This window comes from Grammomys surdaster, unplaced genomic scaffold (assembly GCF_004785775.1).
Source record: "Grammomys surdaster isolate TR1022 unplaced genomic scaffold, NIH_TR_1.0 126906, whole genome shotgun sequence".
NCBI classification, from domain to species: domain Eukaryota; kingdom Metazoa; phylum Chordata; class Mammalia; order Rodentia; family Muridae; genus Grammomys; species Grammomys surdaster.
Window position 1 is genome coordinate 293,590 of NW_021621692.1, and position 16,930 is coordinate 310,519.

Sequence of the window (16,930 nt, forward strand, 5' to 3'; positions counted from 1 at the left end):
CCTCTGAATACCTAGGCTCCGAATTAAACAGAGCTTGCAGTACTGTTTCATGTTTCCTGAGCCCCAAAGCAAAGCATCAGGATATAAAGAAAATGAAACATGGCTATCAGGTAGCCTTGTTAGATTTATAGCAGAATTTTAAAGACAGTGACATGACAGATACTTAGCTATCTTGATTCTAATTTTGGTAGCACCTAGAACCATGCTGCCTCCAACTCCGTCTGCTACTGCTGCTCCCACTGCAGGGTCCTGACATGCATGTATCACTCACAGCCTTCCCAAACACTGATGTTTGAGAACATCTCTCTGCAGCCTCCCCCACCCCCATTTCAAGGTCATAGCATCTTGTGGTTATGAGCTTCCTGTGTGTATCAAAGTCACAAGTAATGGGACCAATTAAAACAGCAGCTTAGCCATAAACAACAATGACATGTAACCATAGCCTCATGTTGTGGTCGGCTTGTCTTTTGGAGAGAGTTGTGTTCCTGCCTAATGGAGCTCCGTCGTCCACAAGCTTCTGAGTGGTGTAAGGAAACGTTTACTTAGGAAGAGCTTCAGTTAGGTTCTGAGGAGTGAACAACATATACAGCAACTGCTTAGGAAGGCCAGGCCTGATTGTCAAGGACCTGAGGCTGTAAGTGGTGAGATGTGGCTCCTCTCGGTGTGTGATTGGCATTGCAGCTAGCTTCGATGCCTCGGTCAGTGTTCCCACCTCCAGTCAGGAACCAGCTCCTCCCCGTTCAGCTTCAGTTTCTTGGGTGCCCTGTTTGCCCTGTTTAGCTTTACAGACTTTGGCAGAGCAAACAACCTGCAATTCTCACTGACCGTTTTAGCACTGACACATAACAGTTGATAGAGTGGTTCAATAGCTGGAAAAGGAAAAGCACCACTTTACACACTGCTTTTGGTTTTCACAGCACATACAGTCAAACTTGCATTTGAAGATAGCAATGCTCTTTGACTTCAGACCTGTCGATGGTGGGTCTCCGTCGATGGTGGGCCTCCGTCGATGGTGGGCCTCCAAAGCTTAATGGGACTAGACTTGAGGTGTGCTCAGTGCTGGGTCAGTATAATTGATGTCAAGAGTGGGAAATCTCCATGTAGAGAAGCGAAGTTCTAGCTCTGAACAGAAAATGTGTACCCCACATCCGCTATGCAGCTGTCCTCTCAGCTTTGGATTAAACAGCTCAGTCTGTTAGAGCATCCTTCTCTTCTTAGAGCACCCAGTCCTTTTGGAACGTTCAGCTCTGAAGCTGTTGTTTTCCTGAGGCCTTCTTTACATGTCTTAGTCCTAGTATCTCACATGACACCCCCTCTTTTCAGTGTCTCGTGTGTCTGCATAGAACCTCTACTGGACTCTCGGCCATTGATTGGCCAGCTGTTTTTGGAAAGGACTGGACAAGAACACTTAGACTTCATGTCCATGTTGCTTTTCAGTCTTCAAAGCCAAGCACAATGCACTTAGTAGGCCCTCCACAAGTGTTAAGGAGAAAGAATACAAACTATGACAAAAGTCAGCTGCCATTATATTTCAACGAAGATGCCATGGTACCTGTTTTTTTACTTGAAAGTTGCTAGAGACACGGTTTTTTATTAATGTTGATTTGTTTGAAGTAGATTAGATATATCAAAACATAAAATCAGTGGGAAAGAGCACATTTTATTGATTTATATCTGAAGGAAATTAATGATTCTCTTTCTAAGGGAGAAACTGTGAAATTGAAAACAGCGTAGCAGGGATTAGAGTGGCCATTCTAATAAAACGGCAGCAGCTCTTATTCAGACTCAAATTTAATAAACTATGTTTCCTGTCATCTTTTTTAATTTATGAGAATATATGCTCTTATTTGATTGTTAGAAGGTAACCGAGTCTGCACCTACAATTCTCCTCCCTACTGAAAGGGCTTGTTACATAACCTTCAAGTGGGATATGGTTGGGAAAGGATGAAAAGCCACCAAACTTGGGTTTTCTGCAGTTAAAAAAAAAAATTTCTGTGTTTTTGTTTTTCCTTCCTCTAGGTTGATTTGGAATCAAATCCACAGAACAGAAGTCCTGAATCCCGTCCTGGTGTTGTTTATTCCAACACTAAATTTCCTCGAAAAGATAATCTCAACCCAAGACACATAAATCTTCCTCTTCCTGCGCCACACACACAGTATGCAATCCCTAGCCGTCATTTTCATCCGCTTCCTCAGCTACCCAGGCCACCATTTCCCACTTCCCAGCAGCACGCCTTGTTAAATCAGCAGCAGAATAATTTGCCTGAACAACCAAATCAGATGGCACCTCAGCCAAATCAGGTGGCACCCCAGCCAAATCAGGTGGCACCCCAGCCAAATCAGGTGGTTCAGCAGCAGAGCCAGGCACCTCCACAGGCCCCTCAGCCAGCACCTCAACTCTCTCCTGCATTTCAGGCGGGGCCCACCAATGCATTTTTCAATAATGCGGTTGCTCACCGACCACAGTCTCCTGCTGCAGAGGCTGTGGGTCCTGAGCAGCAGCCACCTCCTGGGCTGTCCGACGGCCACAGTCCACTGAGAGCCATCACACAGCCTGGCCCCGTCCTGGCATCACCTTTGAACAACTTTGTTGATGAGAGCGCTCCAGGATTGCCTATAGAAGAAGCTTTGGGTAAGCTTGCCTGTCACGATATCAAGTCTGAAGCATTCCAGGGTTATTTGCTGAACATGGCATGTCCTATATAGTATTAGTGTAGGCCAAGATGGACTCATGTCTCCAGATAATGCCAGAAAACCCAACCAATTAGTATAATAAAATTTGGTTTTAAGTATTATGTGTAAATATGTGTATAATACACCATCATGAAGGAGGGAGAGGCAGCACCAAAAAGCTCTGGGCTATGGGATATTTACTTTTACCCAACTAAATTGTAGCTTTGTCTTTGTGGAGAAGGTCTGGATGTAAAAGTCTTTGCAGAAATTGACTTGAAGCTCCAAGTGGACAAATCAGTCTTTCACACCCCCTTCTGCAGATCGAGTGCGTGGAGGTGTAGCTCTGGAGACACTGAGGCAGCAGCAGGCGCGGCTACAGCAGTGGAGTGAGCATCATGCCTATCTGAGCCAGGGTGGCATCCCGTATTCACACCATCCCCATCCTCACCTCCCGCATCTTCCCCAGACACCCATTGGCCTCCACCAGCCGCCAGTGAGGGCAGAGTGGAAGGTCGCCGGCAGGGCTGACGAGGAAACAGAGACAACATTCTCAAGGTATTCCAGCAGGTTAGGGCCAGCCCTGATCACGACCTGCGCGAGCCTACCTTGCTGTAGCCCTTTAGTTTCAGATTGGACCACGCCCTCGGGGAAACTCTGGTGCGGGCCTTGTTGGCAGCTACTACCCAGTTATCTTAGGTGACTCTAAAATATGGAGAGTTTAGAACACACTCTTTCAAATCTTGGCCTAGATAATCTACAAGTTTAGCTTTTGCTTTATGGTCTGTTATGCAAAAGAAGCCGTCACTGGGACTGGGGGCTTTATTGTTTGTTTGTTTACTTAGTAAATAAAATAATAATGAAGACAGAAGTAAATTTGTAGTTAAAACTTAAAAATTATGTTTATTATTAACGTTCTATCTAGTAGGTAGATGTCTACGTTTCTGGAGCTGTAGGTGTTCCCAGGGTTTATCCCTAACCGACTGACTGTATTTGTGGCCAGCATCATGTGACTACTATGAACTGCTTCCTCATCCTCTCTGAGCAACACCCACTGTTACTGTAGCTCTTCCTAAAGTTTTTTAAAATTCATTTTTGTTTTATTTTGTTTTAACATTTATTTCTATTTTTAAATTACATAATTTTTTATTTTATTTTTTTAATTTCATGTGTATAAGTATTTTGCCTACATGCATGGTCTGAGCACTGTGTGCATGTCTGGTGCCTGAGGAAGCCAGAAGAGGGCATTGGATTTCCTAGAATTGGAGTTACAGGGGGTTATGAGCCACCACATGGGTGCTGACACCTGAACCTGGGCCCTCTGTAAGAGCGCAAAGTGTTCTTACAGTGATGGTGAGCCACTCCTCAGCCTCTGACTTACTGACCTTTGTTTATGTGTGTGTGTATGTATGAATGTGGGGTCAGAGGACAGCCTGTTGGGAGTTGGTTCTTCTACAGTATGTCTTCCAGGGCTTAACTTGAGTTGTCAAATTTGGTGGCATCTATACCTGCTGAGCTGTCTCCGTATCCCTTTCGGTTTTTATGTTGAAGCAAGAATGGATCTTTTCATGCAAAGGTTTTTTTTTTTTTAAAAAAAAAAAAACAAAACCAACAACCAAAAGCAAAAACCAAAAGTCAGGTAATTGACGCCTTTCCCGAGTGGCTCCAGTCCAGTGACTCCTGGGTGCCAGTTTTGGACTAATTAATGCCAACCCTAATTAGGCCCTGTGATTTGGTTTGCAGAAATGACATTCGTGGTTGACTTTGTTCTCCGTAATGTGGTGGGGACTCTCCTCTGCTGTCCCTCATACTCTCTGTCTCCATGTAGGTTTCAAGACTTACTCAGAGAGCTGTCCCATCGGGATCAAGGTGACACTGGAGAGCTAGCTGAAATGCCACCGCCTCAGTCAAGACTTCTGCAGTACAGACAAGTTCAGCCTAGAAGCCCACCAGCGGTCCCATCTCCCCCGTCTTCCACAGACCACAGTAGCCACTTTGCTAACTTTAATGACAACAGCAGAGACATTGAAGTAGCCAACAGCCCAGCATTCCCACAGCGCCTCCCACTAATCAGCTCTCCTTTTTCGTTGCCGTCTGAACACCATGTCCCTCCTTCTCTGAAATACCTGGCTCCGGACGGAGTATGGAATTTTGCTAACTTGCAGCAGAATCACTTGCTAGGCTTTCCCTGTGGCCTACCTCCACTGCCTCCCAGGCCAGCGCAGAACCCTTTCATACACATCCAGAGTCATCAGCACACTGTTGGTCAAGAGCCGCTCCACCCACTGTCATCTCGCACAGTGTCTGCTTCTTCGCTCCCCAGCCTAGAAGAGGTAAACCTTTGAGTGCGCTTCTGTCTCGGGATTAGCTCGCTGTGAGCAAACACTGCCCCTGTTTATCGTGTTTACCCACCTGATCAAAGGAGGTTTCACCAGACAGAGTATCCTTAAAAAATAATCATTTCTGAAAAATATTTTAACATCTGTCTTTCTGTGCTGTTTCAGATTTTGTATGTGGTATTGTTGAAACATGAAGTCTCTTAAAAGTATCTTATCACTGTTTTGGCATGTTTTATATCGGAGGACTCTGTATCTGAATAGTGTTAGCTTTTCTAATCTCAGGACATGGACCTTAGTGGCTTATCTTTTATTAGGTCAATCTTGCTAACTAGTACTTTTTTTTTTAACTAGTACTTTTTAAAGGTGCTGTTTTTTCTAGTGAGTGGCAGTTCCAAGCACCAGCTCTCCCTCTGTCATCCTGAGCTTTTAGTAGGATGTTATTTATGAAGTAGTAGGCACCTAGTCAGACCAGTTTCCAAATGCCAGAACATTCTGTCATTTAACATAAGGCTGGCTGCTAAGGGAGCATCAGGACATAGATGCAGCTTTTACTACAAGTCTCTCAAACACTCGTGCACAGCACCACTGATGGGAAGCTTTTAGTGATTGCAGGGGTTAATACTTCCAAGATGGGGATGGAGAGATGGCTCAGCATTGAAGAACTCTGGGTGCTCTTCCAGAGGACCTGGGATTACCTCCCAGCACCCACATGGTAATTCACAACCTTCTGTAACTCCAGTTCCAAGGGAGCCGATGCTTCTTCTGGATTCATTGGACATCTACATGCATAAACATAACAAAACAAGTTTCCCAGTTGTATCTGTGTAGACTGTCACTGTCTAGCTGTTGCAGGTTAGCTCACAGCCACCAAGACTCAGACTGTGTAAAGAGAATGGTAGGTGATTGCTAGAGGCGTTTCCTTAAAACTGGACAAAGTTACACTTTGGTTTGTCTGAGACCAAGGCTCAGTACGTGACCTAAACTGGTCTTGTATTTAAGTCCTCTGCTCTTGGCCTCTCACACCTGGATTGCAGGGCCCCCCCCCCCCCAATACCTGGCAATTGTGAAACATGAATTAAACATCTTTCTTTGAGACAGGATCTCGATGTGAGCTCAAGATGGCCTTGAACCAGTAATTGTCCTACTTGAGCTCTGGGATTACAGGCTTGCGCCCCCACAGCTGGCTAACAGATCTCTGTTATAATCTTCCAGTGAGTGTGAGGGGAGTCAAAGCAGATGACAGTTGCGTGAGAACGAGGGCTTTACTGTCAAGGCTGCCACAGAGCTGCAGAACAGAGAGTATGACCCTTACCACAGAATTTGTTGTTTTTATGAAATTCTCTGGTTTTTCTTGACTAAATATTCTCATAGAAGCAGCAAGCTTTTAGTTTCTTAGCTCAAAGACTTTGATGCATTTGACAGCGTTTGTTGTTTCTGAGGAGAAGTAGTGAGCCACTTTCCTGGCCCCAGGTGTGACGCTTTGCCTGTTGCTGGGTGCACTCGTGATACCATTGTGAGGACCCTGTCCCTTTTCTCACAGGCGTCATGGTTGACACTTTGCAGGTGACATTTCACACTGGATAAGTCCACTGCAGTCACTGATCGTTTTAAGTGGTCCCTGATTTTGGAGTTGAAGTTCTTTGTATTCTGATGCTTTCAGTGTTTGGTCTCTTTGTGTCACTGTGAGTATATAAATATGTGTCTTCACTTGTCACTGACTTCATTTGCTTTGCAAAAACACTTGGTCATCTTGCTTCTTACACCAGGTTCGTGAGCAGTGACTAAGTTGCAGCAATTGAAGAAATTCTTTGACAAGGAAACCATTATTTTTAGCACATTGTAGATTTTTGACATTTTCAATGTATTAGGATAAGTTGTGTGTTCAGAGTGATTTTGCGTGAATCACCTCTCACAATGAGTGGCATATGTTCTCACTGTCTATTTCCAACCATTGAAAGCAATTGCTCTGACTTTAACAATTCAAAGAAAGTTGCTTCCTTCCCTACTGTGGATTTCTTTTTATTGCCAGAAACCTTGGCAGATCAATCTCATAGGATGAAAACCGCTTAGACATTAGCCTAACGGTTACCTTGATTGGAGATTTGTCTTCGTCCCTTCACTAGTTGGAGCCTCACTACTAACTTGACCTATCATTTTTGTCAAACAACAGATTCTTCAGATAGCATTGCATTGTGCTCCCGTTTCAATAAATAGCAAATGCAGTCAGCAGAACTCCAGTCTTAGCTAGCCGGCCTCTGAGGGCTTTATATGTGGTGATTTTTTGGTGCCATTAAAATTTTTTTCCAGGATGGAAACATGGCTAGTGGTTAAGGGCACTTACTGTTTGTTCTTACAGAGGATCAGGTTCTGTGCCCAGCATCTGTGGCTCAGAATTGTCCAGAACTCGAGTCCCAGAGGACCAGACACCCCTCTGGCGTGCACACAGAACATGTGCTCTTGCAAGCTTCCACACATGCACAAATGATTGTTTTTGAAGGCTGATTTTGGTATGTGTGAAAATGTTTATTTTGCATGATGACTGTATGGCCTCACCTCTGAGGAAGAAACTACTCTCCAGGATATTCTATAGTGAAGTCACTTTCTGGACTTGGTGCTTCAGTCTCTGTTCTATACCAGCAACACTCTCAATTCAGATGAGGCTTAATGCTGTAACCAACACTGTGAACCTGGAGGTAGTGTGAAGCCCCTTCTGATCTCTTCCTCTCCTGTTTCTATATTGTGTGGAAAGAGGGGGCCATTTTGAGACTTTCCTACTAGAAGTTTAGAATATTGTCAATTCCTTCTCTTCCTTATATACCTCTAAAACTTCCTTTTGATTTCTCTTTGAAGTATATTAAATTCATAGCTTAAATTGGAAGGAATTTTACCCCTGGAAGTACTTTGACTTGCTCCTTTAGGAAACAGTTTGATCTCCCGTGTGGTACTTGTTCTTCCTCTCTGCTCCCTACCGCTCATTTTTTGTTTTCTCTTTAAAATCTTGAGTGTCGTCTTTTCTGGTCCCCTGGGATGTTGTTTTGTCTCATGCTCTGTTCATTGTTATGAATGCAAGCTTCTCCTATTATACCTTCCAGGCTTTTCATCTTGAAAGACAAATCTTCATTCTCCTTAAGTGGCCATAGATTTGTCAAGTTAGAACTTCCGTTTACCGCAGGCTCGCGGTGCTGGCACTGGCACAAAGCACAGTTTTCCATCTCAGATGCGCTTCACTTGAAATAGTCTGATTAAAGAAATAAATGGAGAAAATGAAAAATCCTCTACAGATTGTCACTGTACCAATCATAACTGGTTTCCGAAATTGCACATTTTTGTTTGCAGTGATGGTATTATCATAAAAGCCTCATTAGAGAGTTGGATCCCGGCTAGGGGTGTGGCTCATGGGCGAGCGCTCGCTTAGCATGCTTAAGACTGCTCAGTTCTCTGGTTCTGCTGTGGGTGGCTGGACAGTGATGCTCCTGAGCTGCTCATTCTGGTCAGTGGTCAGTCAGTCAGCGTTAGAGATGACTGTGTGCCTCTGCTATGGCCTGCCTCAGAAGGAATTCTCCTTGTTTTAGGTCCTGGCTTTTGAACAGTTTGCTTATTTTCATTTTTCTCTCGAGCACCTGTGGTTTTGGCATCAGTTAGCTTGGGTTTCACTGTGTTCTCACTGGGCTTGCTCCTGAGTTCCCCTTACAGCCAAGTGTTCTGCTGGAGGACTGTTATCCTGACCGAGGGCTGGGAGTCTCACCTCTCCTCACTGTAGACATACATATCGATGGCTTGTGATTTGTGTTGTGTAACCAGTTGGAAATATTGTTGTCTTCTTGGCTCAGTAAAGGATGGTGTCTAGTAAACCTAGAACAAGGAATAGTGATCAATAGATCAGTAAGCTAGACCGCTCTTTGTGCCTAATTGTCAAAGCTAATCACTGAGATGAGTCATTGGGCTTTAATTGAAGCTCCTGGCACCGTAATGTGAGTTGGGATTCCCACTAGAGCACTTAGTTTTACCTTAGTGATTGGCCCTGGGAGCGGAATTGTAAATATAGAAGTTTTCAATATGCTAACCTTTCCCCCAGTTATTTATTTATACGCATCCATATGAAAGGATTTGTAATGCTTAACATTACAGATATGTCTTAGAGTAGCAAGCAAGCTAGGAATTTTACTTAAATTGACAACTATATTAATACAGATTTGTATACAAACTTAGTAACTTTCTTACATATAGTTTATTATTAACTGTAGTTCATGTATAGTTTATACATTCATGTGTTTTCGAAATGTTAGTATTACAGTTTAATATTTATAAAGAAATACTAGCAGTAAAATTTTAAAGTGATGATCATATGTTTGGTAACATAATGATGTCATAATTCAACAGGGAGGATTTTTTAAAAGTATTTTGATTTTGTGTTTGTAAATGGTTGCCTGTGTGTATGTCTGTTCACCATGTGTGTGCCTAGTGCCTAAGGAAGCCAGAGGAGGGTATTGGTTCCCTGGAACTGGAGTAGTGCGTGTGTGGAGTTGTGGGCTGCAGTGGGAATGCTGGGAACTGAACCCTGTTCCCTGCTCTTAACCAGACCAGAACTGCTTCCTGAGCTTTAGCCGAGCTGTGTTTGTTTTCATTTTGAGACAGTTTCACTAAGTCAGCCTTAGTGACTAAGTCAGTCACGAGGGCAGCCTGGGGCTCAGTGTCTATAGTCAAGTTAGACTGAACTTTCCATCCTCCTGCCTTAGCCTTGTAAATAACTGGGATAAAAGAATTGTGCCAACAGACCTGGCAACTCATTATTTTCCTTATTTTTTTAAAATTACAAATTGTTTTATTTGTGTATGTTTCTGTGGGGGTGGGTGGACCACCTGCTGGCATCGTCCTCTGTGTCTCAGGCCGGCCAGCAAGCTTTACCCACTGAGCCATCGCAGCAGCTCCTGGGAACTTATTTTTAAAGGAGACTGAGGTACAAAGATGTCGATCCTATCTGGGATCGGTATTAATGAAGTGGAGACTCACTCGTGCTTGGCCGGGAAGTGTCAGGACGAGGAGGAACAACAGCTCCCAGAACCAGATGCTGGGGAAAGCAGGTATTCTTGGGACAAAGAGATACAGTTTTAGCCATCTAAATTTTTCTTTTTTTGTGGGGGTGGAAGGAGTAATTCTTCCATTCTGGAAATCCATCTCATTCTAGCTGCTGAATGCTTGGATTTTCAGATGACTAACTCTGAGCCCTCAAATCTCAGAAATTAACAATAAGCAATTCATTTCCCAGTCCTGTCTAAGAGCTGGGTAAAAGTTCTCTGATGCTTTTCTTTTGAAAAGCTGAAAACCTTAATTGTGGTCATTTTGATCCTTCAAAGAGAAAGCACATTGCTCTAAGTTGAAGGATCTTCTCAACTGTTTGATATCCTGCTCAAACTGGCTCTGTCTCCTTGTAAGAGGTGTCTTGGTAGTCCAGCCATCCACACTGAAGAGTAAAGTTGAGGCAACGCAGAATGCCACAGCCATGCAGACAGACTTCCCGTAGCTGCGGTGCTGCTTTGGTTTTAGTGTCTCCTCCCCGACTCACTGTTGGGTGTAGGAAAACACTGTTGGCAAACTCCCAAGTGTCCTGTCCTTAGAGGAGCTTCTCAAGAAAGGTGCTTCTCTTCATGTGTAGCCAAGCTGATGAGCGCCTTGGGTTGGAGAGGCACAGCCATGTATTTCAGACTTTCCTGAATGTCATGGAGACACAGCAGCATCCCAGGTCACAGACGGCCCTCAGCCATCCGAAGTCATCTCATCCTTTGGTAATCTTCATCCTGTTCTTTCCCTGTCTTTCCTTCTGAACTTCTGTTAGTATGTCGAGGATTCTGCAGTTCTCTTTTTTCCCTTGTCATATTTTAAAATGCTTACGTTTCCTAGTTGGGGGGAATTATTTCCTTTTCAAGTCTATTTGTCTCTCTATTGCATTTTACATGGGAATTTTTTTTGGTGAGAGAGGCTCAGTGGCTGGAAGCTTTTCCATCATTATGAAAAAAAAAATTAAGCAATTATTCTGGATTATTTTAACCCCTGCTCCCCCTCCCTCCTTTTCATGCTGACCATTGCACCAGGGCCTTTTGTACATGCTATGCAAGCACTTTACCTCCCAGTCAGACCATTACTCACAGCCCTTTGCTTTTAGTCTACAGTTGCAATACCTAGTCCATAGATACCAATAGAGTTTGTTGTTTTATTTTGCTTTATATTTGTAATAAAATATATTTGTTAATATTTTGAAAAGCACTTTTGGGCATCAGTTTTCACTTGCCTTAGCCTTTGTCACACTGTAACGCCTTCATCCTGCTTTCTCGTTTTAGATATCTTTGAACCAAACTGTAGGTATGCTGCTTCACACGTGAGATGATAGGCTTGTGGGGATTTAAATTAAAATGTTAGCACAGCATGAGAGTGTTATTAAATATATTCTAAGAGTTTTCATGATACAGAAAGACATCTATGACTTTTTAAAAAAGATTTATTTTGTTTTATGTGTATTAGTGCTTTGCTGGCATGCATGTAAGCGTGCTTGTCTGGTGCCCACAGAGGCTAGAAGAGACTGCCAGATCTCCTGGAACTGAGTCATGGGTGATTGTCAGCTACCATGTGGGTACTGGGAACTTAACCCAGGTCCTTTGTAAGAGCATTACATATTCTTAATAGCTGAGTTGCTCAGCCTCTGTCTATGACATGTTAATGAGAAATTACCAAGCCAAATGTAATATGGTTTGTTTTCGGTGAATGTGTGTATACATGTGCAAGTGGAAGAAGGTGCACACAACGTTTAGTTTCTCACACTGGGGTTCGTAACCTAACAGCTGAGGTGAGGCATCTGGCCCACTGCTTGTAGTTCCCAACAACTTTCCTGGTTAGCAGCTATTGATGGCTGTGGCTTTAGTCTTTTGTTTCAATAGAGATGCCAAATAGTATTTTAAAATTTTTCTTCTGTATTTATTTTTCTTATATGAAAGAGAACATTGAATATAATAAAATATTAAATACTAAAATAGTCATATGTAAAAGGCAGACAAATAATTTGTTGTCCTGTATTCATTTTTAGGCTAGTAATTCAGTGCATTAGCAGGATTCAAGGATGGCTGTTGAGGCCTTTTTCTTCTTGTTTTCACTTTGAATATCATTCTGTATTACATATTTGAATTTTCAGCATATTGTAGTTAGACTATTTGATATCTCATTCTCTATTTGGATCCTAATCTTTTAAGAATCCCATTCTGGTTCCTGTTTTCCAGATGTCTGTGTATAATGCAGATCAGTGACTTATTGTGTTAGAAAGTAAGAATGCAGCAGTCTGAATTCATGTATTGTTGCCACAGCAACATCAGAGGAATGTGTAATGCTTAAAGTAGGAAAGAAACAAGATGTCAGGTGAGAGTCCTGAGCCTCCGCCTTAAGAAACTGTAAAAGGAAGAGCAGGGTGACTCCGGAAGTGAGACTGATGAAGAGATTCAGTACTGCAGAGGACACTGGAGAAGAAAGAGGAGGCTGTGAAACCCACAGTTGGTTCTCTGTAAAGGGAAAGTAGGTAGTAGCGTTTACCAAGACTAGCAAGGGTCAAACTTCTGCATGTTCCTCTTTCTCTCTCACTCTGCCCGATTAATCAATATATAGATGTTATTACTGAACTGTATGCGTTTGAATCCCATGAATTCATGAGTTGAAGGCCGTAAAGGACTGGGGGACTCCTGAGGCATTTTCAGGGGGAAGCTGTGCCTCATCTCTGTCTCCCCAAATGCTGGTATCTTGAGGATCTTGTCTGGAATCTGTCTAAAGCATGATACACTTGAAATGATGCAATTCCAGTGCCTGTGCTCAAACTGTATCATGTCTCCATGTTAGTGTAGACAGGTTAGAAGTTTAGTCCTTGAGTAGGTAGGATCAGTGACTCTGTTTCATTGTAGAAATTATAGAAAATAGGATGTTAGCCTTCTGCCACCCTAAAACTGAGGATCCAGTCTCAGAATTGAAGCAGGATAGAAAGATGGAAAATTAAGGGGGGCGTGGAGGGAAAGGAGTCCCTCACATTGCTAATCACAGACTCCCTAGGTGTCCCGCTCCAGGCCTCTCTAGGAGGGGCAGGCGCAGAGCCAGAACTGTTTCTTCCCGTAGGAAAAGTGAGCTGTAACCCATGCTTTCAGCCATGTCTATTCTTCTGAGTAGTGGCCCCCACACTCAACCCGTGTGCTTCAGTCTGTGTTCCGATATTATTAATCCCCCCCCCCCAATCCCAGGAAGATTGACAAGAGGAAATATCAAGGACACTGGCTACTGACCAGGAACAAAAGGAAGGATGTCACTACAGGTGAGGTAGCTCTGAAGGATAGCAATAGGAAACTTGCAAATACTCTTCAACAGTGTAGGTAAGATGGGTCACATCCCTGAAAGCCACAAACGCTTCAAAACTCACCAAGAATGAAATAAATGTCATGGGAGTGATCATATAGCTATTAAAAATTGAATTTATGGTTTTAAAAAAAAACCAAAACACCTCACTTAAAGAGATAACTAGCTCTCTGGGCCAGAGCTGTTTTACTAGTGAATTTCTCCAATATGTAAAGAAGAAAATCTACCAATTACAGTCCATCACCAGAGATTGGAAGGGAAAATCTGTCAGTTTATTTACATGAAGCTGCCATTACTGTTTCCAAAGCAAGAGAGAGACAGTACAAAAAAGAAAACTATAGGCTGATTTCTTTGACAAGAATGTAACTATCCTCAACAGAACAGCAAATTGAATTCAGCCAGGCATGAAGAGAAGAATACACCATGACCCTATGCAGCTTATCTGACTAGTGCAGTATTTGAAAGTAAATCAGTGTATAACCTACCATGTTAACGGTCTGGGGGCAAATCATATGCTCATATCAGCAGATATCTCCCCTTCTGGAAACAAACAACTCGCCACCCTCCTTACCACCAACCACACACATTCACACAAAGTAGAAAGAAACTTGCACCTCTGAAAAGGATCTGTAAACATCTAGCAGCCACCACCATAGTCAACAGGAGGAGACTCTTAGCCTCGGAGAGAAGTTAAGGCAATTGCGTCACAGTGGTGCACACTTGACAGCCCCAGCAGCTTGTACACTTGAGGCTCCTGTGAGCCCAGGTGGTCAAGACAAGCATGGGTTGGCCACCTGGTGAGACTTGTCTCCAAAAGAAAGATGGGAAGGAAGAGGCAGGCAAAGAAAGAGGAGGAAAGGGAGGAAAGAGGGAGGGAAAAGGCAAAGGCAGCATGGCAGAGTGCCTGCTGGAGGCTGCAGCAGGCAGTGGTGCAAGGAAAGGCAGGCTACGGATCGAGGCCGAAAGAAGCAGCAGCCTTAGCTTTATTTGGTGTATAAGCCATCCTCGTTTGCTGTCTGCTGCTTTGCTCGTATCCACCTTACCTTTGAGGACTGATGGATGAAGATGGCTCTTCCACATGTTCACCTCTATGTATTCAACAGCTGTACCTAACCTATAGATCCCTCCTTTTATTCTATTTATATAACTTGCTGATTTTCCTTTTCCCTCATTGAAGCTCCAAGGTTCCTGCGTCTACTGTTACCTATCTACTGCTGTAGCTGCCCACTAAAGACAGGGCTTCTGAAGTCCCTGGCTGAGGTCTGTATGACCATATGTAGCAGGGCTCTGTGCCACAGGGCTCACTGCTTTTTTTTTTTTTTTTGAAGCCCTGGCCAACATTAGTGCATTAGCTTTCACACATAAAGGCTCACAAGTGTGATCCTCTACAGACAGCGACAGGGCAGGATTCCCAGTATGACAATTAAAAACCACTTGATCTTCATTTCAAGAGCTAATTGTCTTTGTTACAAAAAAGGCTGAACAAACCATTTGATCGGTCACTGGAGGGTTGTCTGGCCCGGAGAACACACACGCTCTGGGACAGTTGGCTCTCCTGCTAAGCACCTTTTAATGTGCTGCTTGAATCGACACAAAGCAGCACAGTCTCGATCCACAGTCAACTTCAGAAAGATTTTGACACCTGGGAAAGAATTTTCTCTAAAGCATAAAATTAAAAGTGAATGTAAATGTTTTACTGAGAAACAGGACATAAATAAGATACATATAGGGAAGGGACTCAGCGAGGTGACAGTGACTTCTCCTAAGTTCAAGTGTGGCCTGACCTCACAGCTCCCTGGTGACAGAAGGCTCTTCTCCACCCTTGCCTGCTCCTTTAGTGTCTCCTCCTTGATTTCCATCCTTGGACTGCCGCTGAGCGCCCCGCTGAGCGCCCCGTGGTGCGCTCTGGCGGCTCTGCCCTTTCTTGTCCAACACACAGCTAGAATGGTGAAAGACTGAATCCTGAATCGTAGTTGAAACCAAGCTGAATAGTGGGTTTTATGATGACTGGGGAAAAGGTGGGGCAATTCAAAGCCTTGTGTTGTGAGCAGATGTAGGTCTTTTATTTTACAGTAAAACAATGATATCACAGTTGGCTCTTTAACATGCACCAGGAATCAACTTAAACATCCTGCGTTCCTAGCGTATTCAGTTCTCTACAGTCGGGAGGAGTGTTGCAGGGTAACCCTGAGGTTAGACCAGTTCCTAAGGAAATGTTTGCAGGTATAAGGCAAGGACTGAAGTCTAGTCCCACTGGCTAGGTTCTAGGCAGGCTGGTCTGTACCAAGATTCTGTACTGCATACTGTTGGAGCTGCTGGTACCCAGTACCATCAGCAAGTAGACAAGAAAAAAAACCGGAGAGCTCCTAGCTAAGTCCACATCTTGTAATGGCTGGCAAATAGCCCTTGTCATAAGGCAAGAGAATCTTGCTCGTATAGTTTTAGGAAATTCAGAAAGAAGACACATGTTAATTAGGTTTTAAACATATGAAAATAATATTTTTGGAGAAAGTAATGAGTATTGTGTATCAGCTGATCAATTGGGGGAAAATATGGCCCAGCCAGGAGTGCAAGATAAGAGGAAGCAGATCTTGTCAGCAGGGCTGAAGCTGGGAAGGTCCAGGAGATGAGTCCCAGGGGCTCTGTTCCGGAGCTCTGTGGTTCAACTGGCTTGCCCTCCAGCTCATACACGCATGCTGCTGTTCTCCAGAATAACCGTATGACTGTATTACTAAAGACAACTGGTTTGTACAGGAGCCTACAGGCTCGCGTGTGTTACCACAGGACCACACAGGGAGGGGCAGTCCAGAGATGAATTTCTGACCCAGGTTTCTTGACACCATGATGGAGTATCTGCTGCATTTTATTTAAATGGGAGAAGTTGAAGAGGAGGGAGTCACACTACACAAGAGAATTTTTTTAGGAACCTGTCTCTGTTTTGTGAGGTTAGATGACCATGGCTCTGGAGGTGGTGTTGGATGTGGGAGTAGGCGTCCTGACTTACCGAACAGCCTTTTCTTTATGTAGTATGAGCCCAGAGGACCTGGTCGGCCCTTGTACCAAAGAAGAATCTCATCTAGCTCAGCCCAGCCTTGTGTGGAAGAGGCAAGCACTCCCCAAGACAGCCTGGCTCAGGGCAAAGAACCGCAGGACCACAGCAACCCACCTGAGTTCAGCTTCCCAGCCCCCGAGTCCTGGGCCAACACCACCTCATCTGCCCCCTGTCAGAACATTCCGTGCAATGGATCCAGCAGGACAAGTCAGCCCCGAGGGTTGATAGGTAAGATGAATGGGAGAGCTTCCAGGCCGTGATTCTTTACTCCTCAGCACCCGAGTACATATGCGGCGTTTCCCATCAGTCCTGCCTGCCCACGTTCGGACTGCTCAGAAGCCACTGTGTATGCTTGAAAGGATGTGTGGGTGCGCTCTCCCTCCCTCTCTCTATCTCTCTCTCTCTCTCTCTCTCTCTCTCTCTCCCTCTCCTCCCTCTCTCCCTCTCCCTCTCCTCCCTCTCCCTCTCCCTCTCCCTCTCCCTCTCCCCCCTC

The 16,930-nt window shown here is 44.1% G+C and overlaps 1 protein-coding gene across 1 annotated transcript in view; it reads left to right on the top strand.

Moving 5' to 3' along the window:
- Nucleotides 1-16,930, top strand: part of Helz (helicase with zinc finger) — a 121,546-nt gene that overhangs the window by 103,129 nt on the left and 1,487 nt on the right. The window contains exons 28-31 of the mRNA XM_028761283.1: nt 2,020-2,632; nt 2,994-3,228; nt 4,499-5,003; nt 16,413-16,665. Coding sequence (XP_028617116.1) covers nt 2,020-2,632; nt 2,994-3,228; nt 4,499-5,003; nt 16,413-16,665 — 1,606 coding nt within the window. The remainder of the gene's footprint in view (nt 1-2,019; nt 2,633-2,993; nt 3,229-4,498; nt 5,004-16,412; nt 16,666-16,930) is intronic.